The sequence below is a fragment of the Mustelus asterias genome, chromosome 11 (genome assembly GCF_964213995.1).
Source record: "Mustelus asterias chromosome 11, sMusAst1.hap1.1, whole genome shotgun sequence".
Taxonomy (NCBI): Eukaryota; Metazoa; Chordata; class Chondrichthyes; order Carcharhiniformes; family Triakidae; genus Mustelus; species Mustelus asterias.
The window spans coordinates 30,558,978-30,573,758 of record NC_135811.1 but is presented as its reverse complement, the minus strand read 5'-3'; the positions used below and the strand labels follow the sequence as shown (position 1 = coordinate 30,573,758).

The 14,781-nt window shown below is 41.8% G+C and overlaps 1 protein-coding gene across 2 annotated transcripts in view; it reads right to left on the bottom strand.

Annotated features, from left to right (window-relative positions):
• adam9b (ADAM metallopeptidase domain 9b) overlaps positions 1-14,781 on the bottom strand; it is a 59,460-nt gene that overhangs the window by 13,987 nt on the left and 30,692 nt on the right. For both annotated transcript variants that reach the window (XM_078223381.1, XM_078223382.1), the window contains 8 exons: positions 13,599-13,732; positions 10,386-10,557; positions 9,271-9,360; positions 6,260-6,455; positions 5,476-5,581; positions 5,204-5,378; positions 2,876-2,956; positions 2,169-2,274 (listed from right to left, as the gene is read on the bottom strand). In XM_078223381.1, the coding sequence (XP_078079507.1) occupies positions 2,169-2,274; positions 2,876-2,956; positions 5,204-5,378; positions 5,476-5,581; positions 6,260-6,455; positions 9,271-9,360; positions 10,386-10,557; positions 13,599-13,732 (1,060 nt within the window). The remainder of the gene's footprint in view (positions 1-2,168; positions 2,275-2,875; positions 2,957-5,203; positions 5,379-5,475; positions 5,582-6,259; positions 6,456-9,270; positions 9,361-10,385; positions 10,558-13,598; positions 13,733-14,781) is intronic.

The window sequence follows — 14,781 nt, the reverse complement described above, 5'->3', positions numbered from 1 at the left end:
CTCCTTTATTTCCTTCGTTATCCATGTCTGGTTATCCCTTTTCTTACAGTCCTTCTTTATCACCGGAATATATTTTTGCTGAGTACTTAAAAAAATCTCCTTAAAAATCTTCCACTGTTCTTCAGCTGTCCTACCTACCAGTCTGCTCTCCCAGTCTACATTAGCCAATTCCGCCCTCATCCTATCGTACTCCCCTCTGTTCAAGCAGAGGACACTGGTTTGGGACCCTACTTTCTCACCCTCCATCTGTATCAGAAATTCAACCATATTATGATCAGTCAACCCAAGAGGATCCCTCACAAGAAGATCCTTAATTCTACCTGTCTCATTACACAGCACCAGATAGAACATAGAACAGTACAGCACAGAACAGGCCCTTCGGCCCACGATGTTGTGCCGAGCTTTATCTGAAACCAAGATCAAGCTATCCCACTCCCTGTCATCCTGGTATGCTCCATGTGCCTATCAATAACCGCTTAAATGTTCCGAAAGTGTCTGACTCCACTATCACTGCAGGCAGTCCATTCCACACCCCAACCACTCTCTGCGTAAAGAACCTACCTCTGATATCCTTCCTATATCTCCCACCATGAACCCTATAGTTATGCCCCCTTGTAATAGCTCCATCCACCCGAGGAAATAGTCTTTGAACGTTCACTCTATCTATCCCCGTCATCATTTTATAAACCTAAGATCTAAGATAACTCGCTCTTTCATAGGTTCTGTAACATACTGTTCAATGAAACTATCCCGACAGCATTCTAAGAACTCTAGATGTTAGGAAGCACTTCTACACACAAAAGGTGGTAGAGGTTTGGAACTCTCTTTCACAAATGATCAGTTGCTAATTATAAATCTGACATAGATAAATTTTTGTTAAGATATTAAAGGATATGGTCCAAAGGCTAGTGTATGGAATTAGGCCACAGATCAGCCACTGAGCTCAGTTCTGGTCACCTCATTACAGGAAGGATGTGGAAAAGATTGAAAGGGTGCAGAGGCGATTTACAAGGATGTTGCCTGGATTGAGTGGCATGCCTTATGAGGATAGGCTGAGGGAGCTCGGTCTTTTCTCCTTGGAGAGACGTAGGATGAGAGGAGACCTAATAGAGGTATATAATATGTTGAGAGGCATAGATCGGGTGGACTCTGAGGCTTTTTCCCAGGGTGGAAATGGCTGCTACGAGAGGACACAGGTTTAAGGTGCTGGGGGGTAGGTACAGGGGAAATGTTAGGGGGAAGTTTTTCACACAGAGGGTGGTGGGCGAGTGGAATCGGCTGCCGTCAGTGGTGGTGGAGGCAAACTCAATAGGGTCTTTTAGGAAACTCCTGGATGAGTACATGGGGCTTAATAGGATGGAGGGTTATAGGTAGGCCTAAAAGGTAGGGATATGTTCGGCACAACTTGTGGGGCTGAAGGGCCTGTTTTGTGCTGTAGTTTTTCTATGTTTCTATGTTTCTATGATTTCATTGAATGTCAGAAACGATTGAGGGGATGAATGGCCTACTTCTATGTATGTTCACCCTGACTTCAGCAGAAATCCTGTTTCAACATATCAAAGGGATTTTCCAGTGAAGCTCTGTCAAAGTTACTGTTAGAAAGTGGGAGATGTTCCAAGGAAATTCCTGGTCATAACATTTATTTTATTCTACAAAATCTTTTATCGCTTATTACTGAAAATGTCCTGATTAGATTGAATAAATAAATGTCTCTGTAGATCATTTTGGATAGTTGAACAGCTGGCTTATTGTCCTTCTCTGCAGGGATTTGGATTCAAGTACAACCTAAATTGTTGGCAATTCTTTAGAAATCATGGTTTTGAGCATGATAAATTGAACCATGGTGGACATTAACCTGTCAAATCTCACAAAAATGGATGGGGGAGGTAATGGAGAATTCACACTGGCCATGAATTATTAGATTGCCTTGAAAATCATACCTAAACACACCCAACTTCCAATCTATTTTATAGTTCTTGGGCCTGGGAATTAGTTCACACTCACCTGTTCAGTGCCAAGGAGTTGATGTGCTCTTTACAAAAATTCTCACAAAATCTATTGGCATATATCATCAACTATCAGAATAGGTGCACTTCAAATGCAGTTAATTTACAAATCCATGAGAAATACACCTGGTTCGCAACAATGCATCTTTATTTTTTAAATACCTATACGAGTGGGTCCACTATCTATGCTTCCTCCATAACCACGGGAGTCACAATTAGGCGGTGCCCATCCATCATCACAGTGGCAGTTCTTGTTATTGTTACAAATCTAATAAAATATAAAGAGCCTTTTGATAAAGGAATACAGCAACAAAATAACTAAAATTAATTTTCCCGTCACCCCTATTGCCATCATTCTAATATTTTGATCATGGCTTGTAGTTGTACGGCTACTAATTACAGTTTACATATTCTTGTGCGGAATTGACTTTAACAATTCACTATCCATTTTAAGATTGTGTTACCATTCAGAACGGTATCATCTACTAAGCATTATCCAGGACCACTGGCTTTATTTGTGAATTAACTCTTCAATTCGCTCTCAGACAATGGTGCTATTATGGGTACAATCACAATAAAACTTAGCTTATTGGGTCTGTGCAATATTGGTGGCTGACGCATTACTGGTTTAACAAAAATAGTTAATAACCCCAGCATAGACAAGGTAAATCACTTGGATTACAATATAACCTTGATAAAATAAAAATAAATAAAATAATTTGGTTGATTTGAGAAAATAAATCAATTCCAACTTAAGCTTGGTGTTAATTTTCAAAACAGAACTCAGGATACCTTCATAACAAAGGTAAAGCATTGAGTAAACAAATGTGTAATGTTCACACTGTGAATAGGAAGAGAATAATTCTTACACCATTGTTGTTGCATTTCTCTTTGATATCACAATCAAATCCCAGGTTTGTGGCATTCACACACGTAAAATCAATACAGGCCTGAAAAGTGATAAATGAGAGCAATTAAAATACAACAAATTAAGTTTTCATTTCTATGCCACATTTGAGAATATCTTGCACCACTTGGTTAGGACTTGATCATTTAGTACTGTAAATCAGTGGGGTATTTGGGGGGTGGGGTGGGGGGGTGGTGTTAGGGCGTGTGCATTTTCTAAGGATACTATGGGCGGGATTTTCCGGCCGTGCTCACCCCGAAACCGGAAAATCCCACCCAAGGTCAACAGGCCTTTCCATGGTCCACCCCTCGCCCGCTACAATTCCTGTGGCGGGCTGAACGGGAACATTCGCCTCTATGGTTGGGATTTTCCAGCCCTTGCTGCCAGTGGAATCTTGTGGAACTGCCGAAGGGAAACCCCCCTCCCCACCCCCCTGGTGCATCCAGATCCTGACCTCGTTTCTAGATATTACGATACTTGTTCCCACAACCTTATAATGGATACATCAGAACAGCTGATGTTTTTTAGGGCTCCTGTCTCTAAATGTGCCACTCTGCACTTTTGGAATGCATCATTCTACATGGACGGGGTTTTAACTCATTCATAAATCATCCACTTGCGAGGAGTTAAAATCGCTTATGTCTGGAAAAACCCACTATTGGTAGTTCATATGCACAAAAAGACTTCATGGACCAGTGGGAGCAAGTGGAAAACTACAAATAATGAGAATTCCAAAAACTGCAATTTCAAGAGAAATAAAAAGCTCAAGAGTTGAAACTGGGAGGCTTGAGTTTTAAGAAGGTTGTTTTGTTTAATGATGATAGAAATGTAAAATATGTATCGACTAAATTGCAATAGCAACGAGAACAATGTGGTCAGAGTTGGGTGGTGAGGGGCAATGTTCAACAACTGTCCAAAATGGGTGCCAAATCAGTGGAATGTCCATGGCACCATCAAAAGCTAGTGTTGAGGGGCCTGTTTTGAATCAAGCCTCAATTAAATGCCAATGTTGCTGGTGAACCTCAGTTCCCAAATGGGTGTCCTGCTGCAGCTCATCGGTTGTGAGAGAACAGAATATTGGCTGGCTGCCATGCTCAGCTTGCCAGCCAATTGGATCTGCGTTGTGAGGGGAGGATGTAATCCTGCAGTGGGTGGGCCTCACATGAAGTGGCAGTGGGTTGAAATTTCTTTGTGGGCCATTATTATGTGGCCCCTGGTAACTTCTTTAAGAACTGATGGTTAGACCCCATTGGGTATAAAGGGATGGAACATGCATTATTCTAATCTTTGGCACCTGAAAATTGCAACCCATGCAGGACCCCAATTTGCACACTTAAGCAGAATCCTGCTGGAAGCAGATGGACAGACCACCCTCAGATTTGCAGGCCACCCATCAATTGCAGCAGACAAGCCTTGGACAGCATAACGTGGCTGAACTGCCCTCGGTCTTCAATTGTCCATTGTTGAAGCAAGAAGGTAGGCTAACAGTTGAAAAATCAGTCCCAGTATGGAGCGGCTTTCAGGATTGGTATGTTGATGGGGTAAGAAAGTTTGATTCAAGGAGGTGGTGATGGGCCAGACGGATGCAAACCAAGTGAACAGTGCTGCTACAGGAGGGCATGGAACAATATGGCAGCATGAGATCAAGGATAGAGAGACCTACGCAGAGCACTAGAAAAATTCTACACGTATGCAGGGAAAATAGAGGGCCATGGACCTCATTGTCATTGCTAATGTTCAAAGCCTTTAAGTACACAAACAAATTATGCTCAACTTTTCTCTGGTTTCAGAGATTAATGGCTGGAAATGACTGAGCCTGACCTCAAAACACATCAAAATCTCTGGGAGCTATGCAACTTCTATGCAACTGCAATGGTGGCACAGTGGTTAGCACTGCTGCCTCACTGTCTGCGTGGGTTTCCTCCGGATGCTCTGGTTTCCTCCCACAGTCTGAAAGACATGCTGGTTAGATGCATTGGCCATGCTAAATTCTCCCTCAGTGTACCTGAACAGGCGCCGGAGTGTGACGACTAGGGGATTTTCACAGTAACGTCATTGTAGTGTTAATGTAAGCCTACTTGTGACATTAATAAATAAACTTTAAACTTTCCATGGAAGTGAGCAGTGACAGCAAAATGTGGAAAGCTGTGTAATTCAGGATATAAACAGCAATTCCATCAGTAGCTTATTGAATGTGAAAACATTCAGCTCATACCCTAAGCCTTCAGATCTCATTCGATAACTGGTGATTACCTTTTCATTCAATTGCTGTATATTAGCTCATTATTACCTTGCCATTGCCACAGCCAGTGCCTGTGTTCACATAAGAAGGATCGATGACATCTGTACCCACATGAAAGTCAGCATTGACACATTCAATACCATCAATAACCGAAGTGCTTGTATCAACACCAAAAGGTTTCTCTGTCACTTTTATACATTGAATTTTACCACATTCAGCGTTACTGGAAAAGAGATGATAACAAGGTAACTTCTCAGGTTTAGAAAGAACTGTCAGAGTGATTTTTTTTGCATTTAATTAATTTATATACAATCATATACCTTAGGCTGCATCTCTTGAATACATTGCCTTGTAATCCACAGTTCCCAAACCTGTCCCCCTGTGAGTTTGCATGTTGAAAACATGCAAGTGGTGCACGCTGTGAAGCTGTTAATACATCACAGAAATTTTTTTATTAGTCTTTGGAATAATGCTTTCTGTAATCTAATAAATGGGTACAAAACAAATCATTGAATATTTTGTTGTCATCAAAATGAGTCAGACATTGAAGATATCATACAATGTTTAGAAACTCCACTTTAACAGTGATGGGGAAAGCTATAGGTGAAAATCCAATCCCTGCTGCACATCTGTTTCCTCAAACAGGCCTATGGGACTTTCCGTGTTTGCCCTTGAGATTTGAGCAGTGCTGGCAAGGGCAAATTTATTGGCTTGAGAAGGTTAATATTGGGTGGGCCATTTTCATAGGGGAATTTTGGCTTCAAGACTTTAGGTTATAATTACGTTTTATTCTGACATTAGGTATAAATATTTTTCAAATAAGGATCTTTTCAAAGGCTTGTATTTGATTTGATTTATTATTGTCACATGTATTAGTATACAGTGAAAAGCATTTGTTTCTTTCGCACTACACAGACAAAGCATACCGTTTATAGAGAAGGAAATGAGAGAGTGCAGAATGTAGTGTTACAGTCCATGGCTAGGGTATAGAGAAAGATCAACTTAATGCAAGGTAGATCCATTCAAAAGTCTGATGGCAGCAGGGAAGAAGTCAGCATTTGCCAGTATTTTCTGTGATCTTTCGGAATGATAACTTATACTTACTAGAGCCAAAGAGTGCCTGACATTGTGCATCATAGGTCTGACATAAACCTTCATAGCAGTATGTTGTACCACTTGCACACGGATAACCATTTTGTATGAAGACATCAGGCTGGCATAAGTGTGAGGAGCCATTGCAGTACTCGGGGAGGTCACAGGTATTCACTACTCTTCTGCATAAAGTCCCTGCAGGACGGAACTACATGGAATAATAAGTCTGAGAATGAGTCAATGTTTATTAATGCTGATGTTTTTCCACGTTTTACAAAATGCACATATTTTTCCCTTAGCTTTCAAAAAATGAATAGTGCTGAATAACTGGAGAAATGTAATACGCTGTAGCAGGATTTTCCTGCCCTGCCTGTGATGATGTTTGCTACTGGCAGGATTGGAAAATCCTGCCCAAGCCTCTGTGCTAAATTCCTGATTCCAGTCTTAATGAGTGTCAATGATACTGAGGGAGGGATGGGGGGTGGGGGAGAGGTGCAGACTGTGAAATAAGTTGATGTCTGAGGTCCCACCCTTTCATTATTATTTAAATATGATAGGGTGGTCACAAAACAGGGAATCAGCATTCCTACCAATTCCTACCCCTATATCCCTTGACTACATTATTTAATAGCAAAAGAAAGACATACATACTTTATGGAAAATTGCCAGTTTTTTGAAGGGGTAACCAAGAAGGTAGATGAGGGCAGTGCAGTTGATGTTGTCTTCATGGACTTTAGCAAGTCCTTTGACAAGGTACCACATGGTAGGTTGTTGCATAAGGTTAAATCTCATGGATTCAGGGTGAGGTAGCTAAATGGAATGAAATTGGCTTGATGACAGAAGCCAGAGGATGGTTGTAGAGGGTTGTTTTTCAAACTGGAGGCCTGTGGCCAGAGGTGTGCCTCAGGGATCAGTGTTGGGTCCACTGTTATTTTTCATTTATATTAATGATTTGGATGAGAATATAGGAGACATGGTTAGTAAGTTTGCAGATGACACCAAGATTGGTGGCATCGTGGACAGTGAAGAAAGTTATCTCGGATTGCAACAGGGTCTTGATCAATTGGGCCAGGGGGCTGACGAATGGCAGATGGAGTTTAATTTAGATAAATGCGAGGTGATGCATTTTGGTAGATTGAACCAGGGCAGTTAATGATAGGGCGTTGGGGAGAGTTGCAGAACAGAGATTTAGGGGTACATGTTCATAGTTCCTTGAAAGTGGAGTCACAAGTGGACAGAGTGGTGAAGAAGGCATTCAGCATGCTTGGTTTCATTGGTCAGAACATTGAATACAGGAGTTGGGATGTCTTGTTGAAGTTGTACAAGACATTGGTAAGGCCACACTTGGAATACTGTGTACAGTTTTGGTCACCCTATTATAGAAAGAATATGAAACTCGAAAGAGTGCAGAAAAGATTTACGAAGATGCTACTGGGACTTGATCGTTTGGGTTATAAGGAGATTCTGGATAGACTGGGACTTTTTTCTCTGGAGCGTAGAAGGCTGAGGGGTGACCTTATAGAGATCTATAAAATAATGAGGGCATAGATCAGCTAGATAGTCAATATCTTTTCCCAAAGGTAGGGGAGTCTAAAACTAGAGGGCATAGGTTTAAGTTGAGAGGGGAGAGATACAGAAGTGTCCAGAGGGGCAATTCTTTCACACAGAGGGTGGTGAGTGTCTGGAACAAGCTGCCAGAGATAGTAGTAGAGGCGGGTACAATTTTGTCTTTTAAAAAGTATTTAGACAGTTACATGGGTTAGATGGTATAGAGGGATTTGGGCCAAATGTGGGTAATTGGGACTAGCTTCGGGGTTTAAATATAAAGGGCGCATGGACAAGTTGGGCCGTAGGGCCTGTTCCCATGCTGTAAACTCTATGATTCTATGACTCATATGCTTGCCAACTCCTGACAGGCTTCAACAGAGTTCATTTAGAATCAATTTATTCATTTGAAAGCATTTAAGGGGCTTATGGTACTCAAATTATTTATTTTGTTTTTGGGACGTGGGAAGACCACATGCATGTTTCCAATGTTGTAGTGAGCCCTCTGTGCATCATCAGAGGAATTTCCTGCTTGAAAGTGGCGAACTCTCTCTCCAGAGCAGAGATCCTGTGCAAGAGATTGACACAAAGAAAATGGCAAAGAGTCATGGTAAGCTTAACTTGGTTGGCAAAGCACTGCCCTGAACCACCAATAGGAATTCTGGAAGAAAAAACAGTCTCTAAATTACTGTATGTTTTTTCTCTGCAAATGTGAAGCAACACAACGCATAATAAAAGGAGGAAATGGAGGGCATTAGCTACGAGGAGAGGTTGGAGAAACTTGGTTTGTTCTCACTGGAACGATGGAGGTTGAGGGGCGACCTGATAGAAGTCTATAAGATTATGAGGGGCATGGACTGAGTGGATAGTCAGAACCTTTTTCCCAAAGTGGAAGAGTCAATTACTAGGGGGCATAAATTTAAGGTGCAAAGGGCAAGGTTTAAAGGAGATGTATGAGGCAAGTTTTTTTTTTACACAGAGGGTGGTGGGTGCCTGGAACTTGCTGCCGGGGGAGGTAGTGGAAGCGGATACGATAGTGACTTTTAAGGAGCGTCTGGACAAATGAATAGGATGGAAATAGAAGGATAAGGTCCCTGGAAGGGAAGAGAGTTTTAGTTTAGTCAGGCAGCATGGTTGGTGCAGGCTTGGAGGGCCGAAGGGCCTGTTCCTGTGCTGTAATTTTCTTTGTTCTTTGACAGGGAAGGCCAGGAAAAACAACCCAGCATACAACTTGAGAATAACAGGAGGATTTATTATTATCACATGTAGCACATGAATTTCCCAAGTTACTGACCCTGGTTACTGGGAAGATATTCTTTGATTGTTCCTCCAATAGGAATTTTGAAGCTGATCAGTGAGGAGGATCTGGTGAGTACCTTATTTTCAATGTCCATCCATCAAAATATTTTTTAAAAATTATCAGTAGTAACTTTACAAATCTGAGCCTGTTACCTTTACAACAGATCTACTTTACTTACTCTGCAGTTCTCACAGCACTTCCCAGCTGCACATTGTGACCCTGATGTTAGAGTACATGTGGCTGCATCACAACAAGGATTAGTGCATTTCTAGACAAAAGAAAGTGAAAGATAAATAACATTGGAAAGGACAGATTGATTTATAGAGTTCTTCAAGTCTGAATTCGTTGTAAATTCCATTTGGGTGTTTGAGCTTAACAATGTTTTCTTTCACTCTGCAGTGGGATCACTGCACATACCACATGATTGAAATATATAATACTACAGCAGTGGAGAAACACCATAAGTCAGATTTCACAATTTCATCTGTTAAAAATGTCATCAGTCAAGGTACAAAAACATACAGTTTTATATTTAATTGCACGCTCTGTTTGATAATTGGTTGGGCTATCAGGCTAATCTCTCTTGGATGAGTTGGCAAGGTAATATTTGCTCTTCAAGTTAATATTGTTCAGTGGTATTTCATGATGATTGGCCAATTCAGCCATCATTCATCATTAGGCTCTGTTCATTATCACATTGGCAACTAGAACCTGTATTTAGATAGTGCCTTTGACATGGAAAAATGTCTCACAAGGAAAAGAGATCAGGATCTTAAATGGGATGGTCAAAAGCTTGGTCAAAGAGGTAGGTTTTAAAGATGTATTTTGAGGAGGGCAGACAGGAAGGCAGAGAAAATTAGGAAGTGAATTCCCTGGACTGTAACAACTTAAGCTAGAGTTGCCGAGAGTGAGGCAAAGGGAGAAGGAAATTTTCAAAAGGCTGGAGTCAGAGAAAGAGACAGTTGGAGGGTGGGAGGGATTTGTAGGGCTCATGAAAGTTGCACAGCTAAGGGTGCGGAGACAAGGCCATGGGGAGGTTTATAAACAAGGAGAAAAATTTTAAATTTGGTGCATAGGGGATTGGAATCCAACATAGTTGATCAAGAAGAAGGTGAGGGGTGCAGGCAGGCGGGGATATGAGCAGTAGAGGTTTGGATATGTTTAAGTTTATGAAAGGTCAAAAGTGGGAGAGATGGTCAGGAGAATATTGGAAAAATCTAAATTAGAAGAGCCTATATTTTGTCATTAAATTTGAAGTTGATAGACTAAGAGGTTTCTAAAAATTGGTTTAACCTGTGTTGTACCGCAGTCACATTCCTCTCCTTCATCAACAATATTATTGCCACAGGAAGGTAGGGAATACTGATCTTCTGGATTAGGTTCATTCCGAAGACATAGTCCACCTCCTCTCTCAATCAACTTTACAAAATCATCTTGGCTGCAGCTACTGAAATTCATGGAACCTCTGTAATGAAGTGACATTTAAAATATAAGTAAGTAATTAATTTCAACCAATTCTCACCCCATTAATTACTAAATTATTTTGATGTTCAAGATGATGATCACCATATTTCTCTAAAAGCAAGCTATAATTTCTACTGCCTTTTTTCAGTGTATTAAATTAATACTGTGATCTGTTATGTGCAGAGTCCAGAGAAGCTGACTTGGTTTCCCCCAAGAACAGATTTTTGATTTGATTTGATTTATTATTGTCACAAGTATTAGCGTACAGTGAAAAGTATTGTTTTTTGTGCGCTTATACAGACAAAGCATACCGTTCATAGAGAAGGAAAGGAGAGAGTGCAGAATGTAGTGTTATAGTCATAGCTAGAGTGTAGAGAAAGATCAACTTAATGCGATGTAGGTCCATTCAAAAGTCTGATGGGAACAGGGAAGAAGATGTTCTAGAGTCAGTTGGTACATGTCCTCAGACTTTTGTATCTTTTTCCCCGACAGAAGAAGGTGAAAGAGAGAATGTCCGGGGCGCGTGGAGTCCTTAATTATGCTGGCTGCTTTTCTGAGGCAGTGGGAAGTGTAGACAGTGTCAATGGATGGGAGGCTGGTTTGAGGGATGACTGGGCTTCGTTCACGACTCTTTGTAGTTTCTTGTGGTCTTGGACAGAGCAGGAGCCATACCAGGCTGTGATACAACCAGAAAGAATGCTTTCTATGGTGCATCTGTAAAAGTTGGTGAAAGTCGTAGCTGACATGCCAAATTTCCTTAGTCTTCTGAGAAAGTAGAGGCGTTGGTGGGCTTTCTTAACTATGGTGTGGGCATGGGGGGGGGGACTAGGACGGGTTGTTGGTGATCTGGACACCTAAAAACTTGACTCTCGACCATTTCTACTTCATCCCCATTGATGTAGACAGGGGCATGCCCTCCACTATGCTTCCTGGAGTCGAATGACTATCTCCTTCATTTTGTTGACATTGAGGGAGAGATTATTGTCGTTGCATCAGTTCACCAGATTCTCTATCTCTTTCCTGTACTCCGTCTCGTCATTGTTTGAGGTCCGACCCACTGCAGTGGTGTCATCGGCAAACTTTCCATTTATTTTTAGGCCAAACCTTGGGTGAGATTTTCCATTCTGTACGCAGATGCTGGCTGAGGTGGGAAAACAGCGTGTATCTCACAAGATAGACAGCGGGGCAGTGCCAGGGCATGTCCCTTTCCCCCTGGGGGCTATACTTAACCTGTGTGCCCTGGCAGGTTCCCTTTGCCTGATTCCCATTTTTGAAAGGAGTTGTAAACCTCATTGATGTGACGTCAGATCGACGAGGGGGCAATTCCAAACGTGGAGGGGGGGAGGGGGGGGTGATATCGCAAAGAGGCCTGTTAATTATGCTAAAAGAGATTCCTGATCTTCCTGGGTGGGAATTTTGTTACCATGGGCAGGGTGGGGGGATGGGGGGTGGCGGGGGATGCTCGCGCTGAACCCTGGTGCAAAGTCAGAGCACTTATTTTTACAAAATTTGTTAATTGGCCCTTGAGTGAAGAAATATGCAAACGTGGCCCCCTGAGGTTGGGCAAGCCTGATTTAAGATCAATTAAAAAAGAACGAGAGGTGAGGTGAGGGCAAATTTTTTATACAGTGAGTTGTTGAATGAACAGTGGAAGCAGGTTCAATACTAACATTCAAAAAGCAATTGGATAAATACTTGAACCAGAAACATTCTGGTGAAATTGACTCATTGGATAGTTCTTTCAAAATACTCGGACAAGCATGGTAGGCCAAATGACGTCATTCTGTGACAAGTCATTTTATGATTCTATGATGAGATTTTACTCACCAGAAAGGACTATAGAAGGTCTGTCCTTTCTTCCAACATATGATCTAGCTAACTCATTTCTCTCCCAATTGCTTCATCGCCCCAGACATCGTCACCCTGGACATCGCTCCACCCCCCACGGTCGCCGCCCCTGACATTGAAGCCCCCCCCAAACCCCGATCGCCGTCCCAGCCAATACCAAGGCCCCCTCCCACACGGAGCTCCCTTTTCTGGCCCTGCCCCTTTCAGGCCCCACCCCTTTCATCTCCCTCAGACCTCCCTCCCAGGCTGGCAGTGCCCCATGGCCAATGCCTGGCCCTGCCCCGACCATCGGTGGGGGTCATCAATGGCCTCTGATCCCACTGGCGAGACCATCATGTCAGGTCCGATGAGCAGGTAAGGACAAGTAATCCGGGATGATGGCGTCTGGGACTCACTAATTATACTTAAATTAATTAATGCATATTGAAATCAGCTTCATGCCCTTTATTGGCACCATGTCAATTTCACCAGGAAAACAGGGCCAGTAACATCACGAGAGACAAACCTGATTTTTTGCCTCTTGCCGAGCTTACGGGCTCGCCACGCTGGTAAAATTACCCCCAATGGACTTGTGTAGTGATTGGTTCCACATCTCTCTCCAAATGACTTCCTAATTTATAATGGAATTTAAACCCTTCATCCCAACAGATAATTTGCTTGATTATTCTGCCAATTCCCTCAATGATATTGAAAACATTCATTGGATTAACTCAATCACATCTTTTCCCCAAGAGAACAATTCCACTTTATTACGTTTTCCTAGGTGCAGTGGTAGTGTCCCTGCCTCTGAGTCAAAAGCTCTGAGTTCAAGTTCCACCCCAGGGCGTGATGGCCAAGAAAGGTGTGTTCTTAACACGTCCAAACAGGCCGAGTCTCGGCCTACAAATCCTTTTACACAAGCCAATGACAGGCATTATGAGTGGGAGAGATTCCTGGTTTGCCATTTGGTGGAAAGAATGTTGAAACTTCTACCATCAGTATCCAGTTCCATACTACAACACACATGTAAATCGTGCATGTTTGCCACAGCAATTGGAACTCCCAAGTGAACTGCAACATATCACCAGCAAGCTTTCTTATCATTTATATTTGTGTTATATTCTTAAAATACAATATTACAATGAAACGATGGAAAATAATTTCCTTTTTTCACAGCCACATACAAAATGCTAAATGAGCCAGTTTTGTACTTACGTAACCGAACCATACATGATGCAATGCTCAGCAGGGCAGTTACAGGTTCGTGAATCATCATGACCTAAGCCCATGTTATGTCCTAATTCATGAGCAAGAATTGTTGCAGCCCATGGCACAGCACTGTTGCCAAACTAGGTAGTAAGAGATAGATTTGATTGCTTAGAGGGAAAGTCTCTTAAAACAACAACATCCATTTAAATAGCACCCTTAATGTAGTAAAATGTCCCAAGGTGCTTTACAAGAGTCTTACCAAACAATATTTTAGGACTGATGGCCAAAACTTGGCTGGAGTTTGGTTTTAGGAAACATCTTTAAGAAGAGAGAACTGAACAGGTTTAGGAATGGAGTCCCAGAGATTAGGCCCTAGGCATCTGAAGGCAGAACCACTTATGGCGAAGCGATTGAAATCAGGGATGCGCAAGAGGTCAGCATTCGCAGAGGGCTGCTATTTCTGGGGGTTGTATGACTGGAGGTGATTACAAAGAAGTGGAAAGGCAAGGTTACAGACGGATTTGAACATAAGAATGAAGATTTTAAAATGGAGGGGTTGTCAAACCAGGAGCCAATGTATATTAGCAATACAGGGGTGATGGGTGAATGGAACTTGGTGCAAATATCTTTTTGAAGATCCACAAAGATGCGGTACTGTATAACTAACTAATGTAAATGTGTTTTTGGAATTAGTGGACAAGTCATGCCAGTTAGCCACCGTCTCGTATTTAATATCAAATATCACTTCTGGTGAAAAGAAAATTTATGTGCAATTCATGCACAATAGTCATTGCATCAAAATTTCCTTTTCATTGAGAAATCCACACGAAGGGTCAAGGCACACATTACAAGGTATCATCAATGTTGAAGAAAGCAGGACTCAAGAAAAACATAAATCAAACAGCAGGAAATGGTTGATATCAGACTCATAATTTGTAAGCCTGTAGATTATTGCGGCAAAGAAACACAAAAAAATTAATATTGTAGTTTTGTCTTCCTGAGAAAATAATGAGTTGCGTCAGAAAATCTTCTGTCTTGTGTTCAAATCCCTCTGCGGTCTTGCCTTTGGAGAACTTGTTTAATTTCTTAGGATTTAGGGAGATAAAAAAAAACACAAAATAGGGTGACAGATTTGGAGCTTCGGAGTAACAAGTGAGGAAAATTCTAAAGCATGAAATGCAGTGAAAAA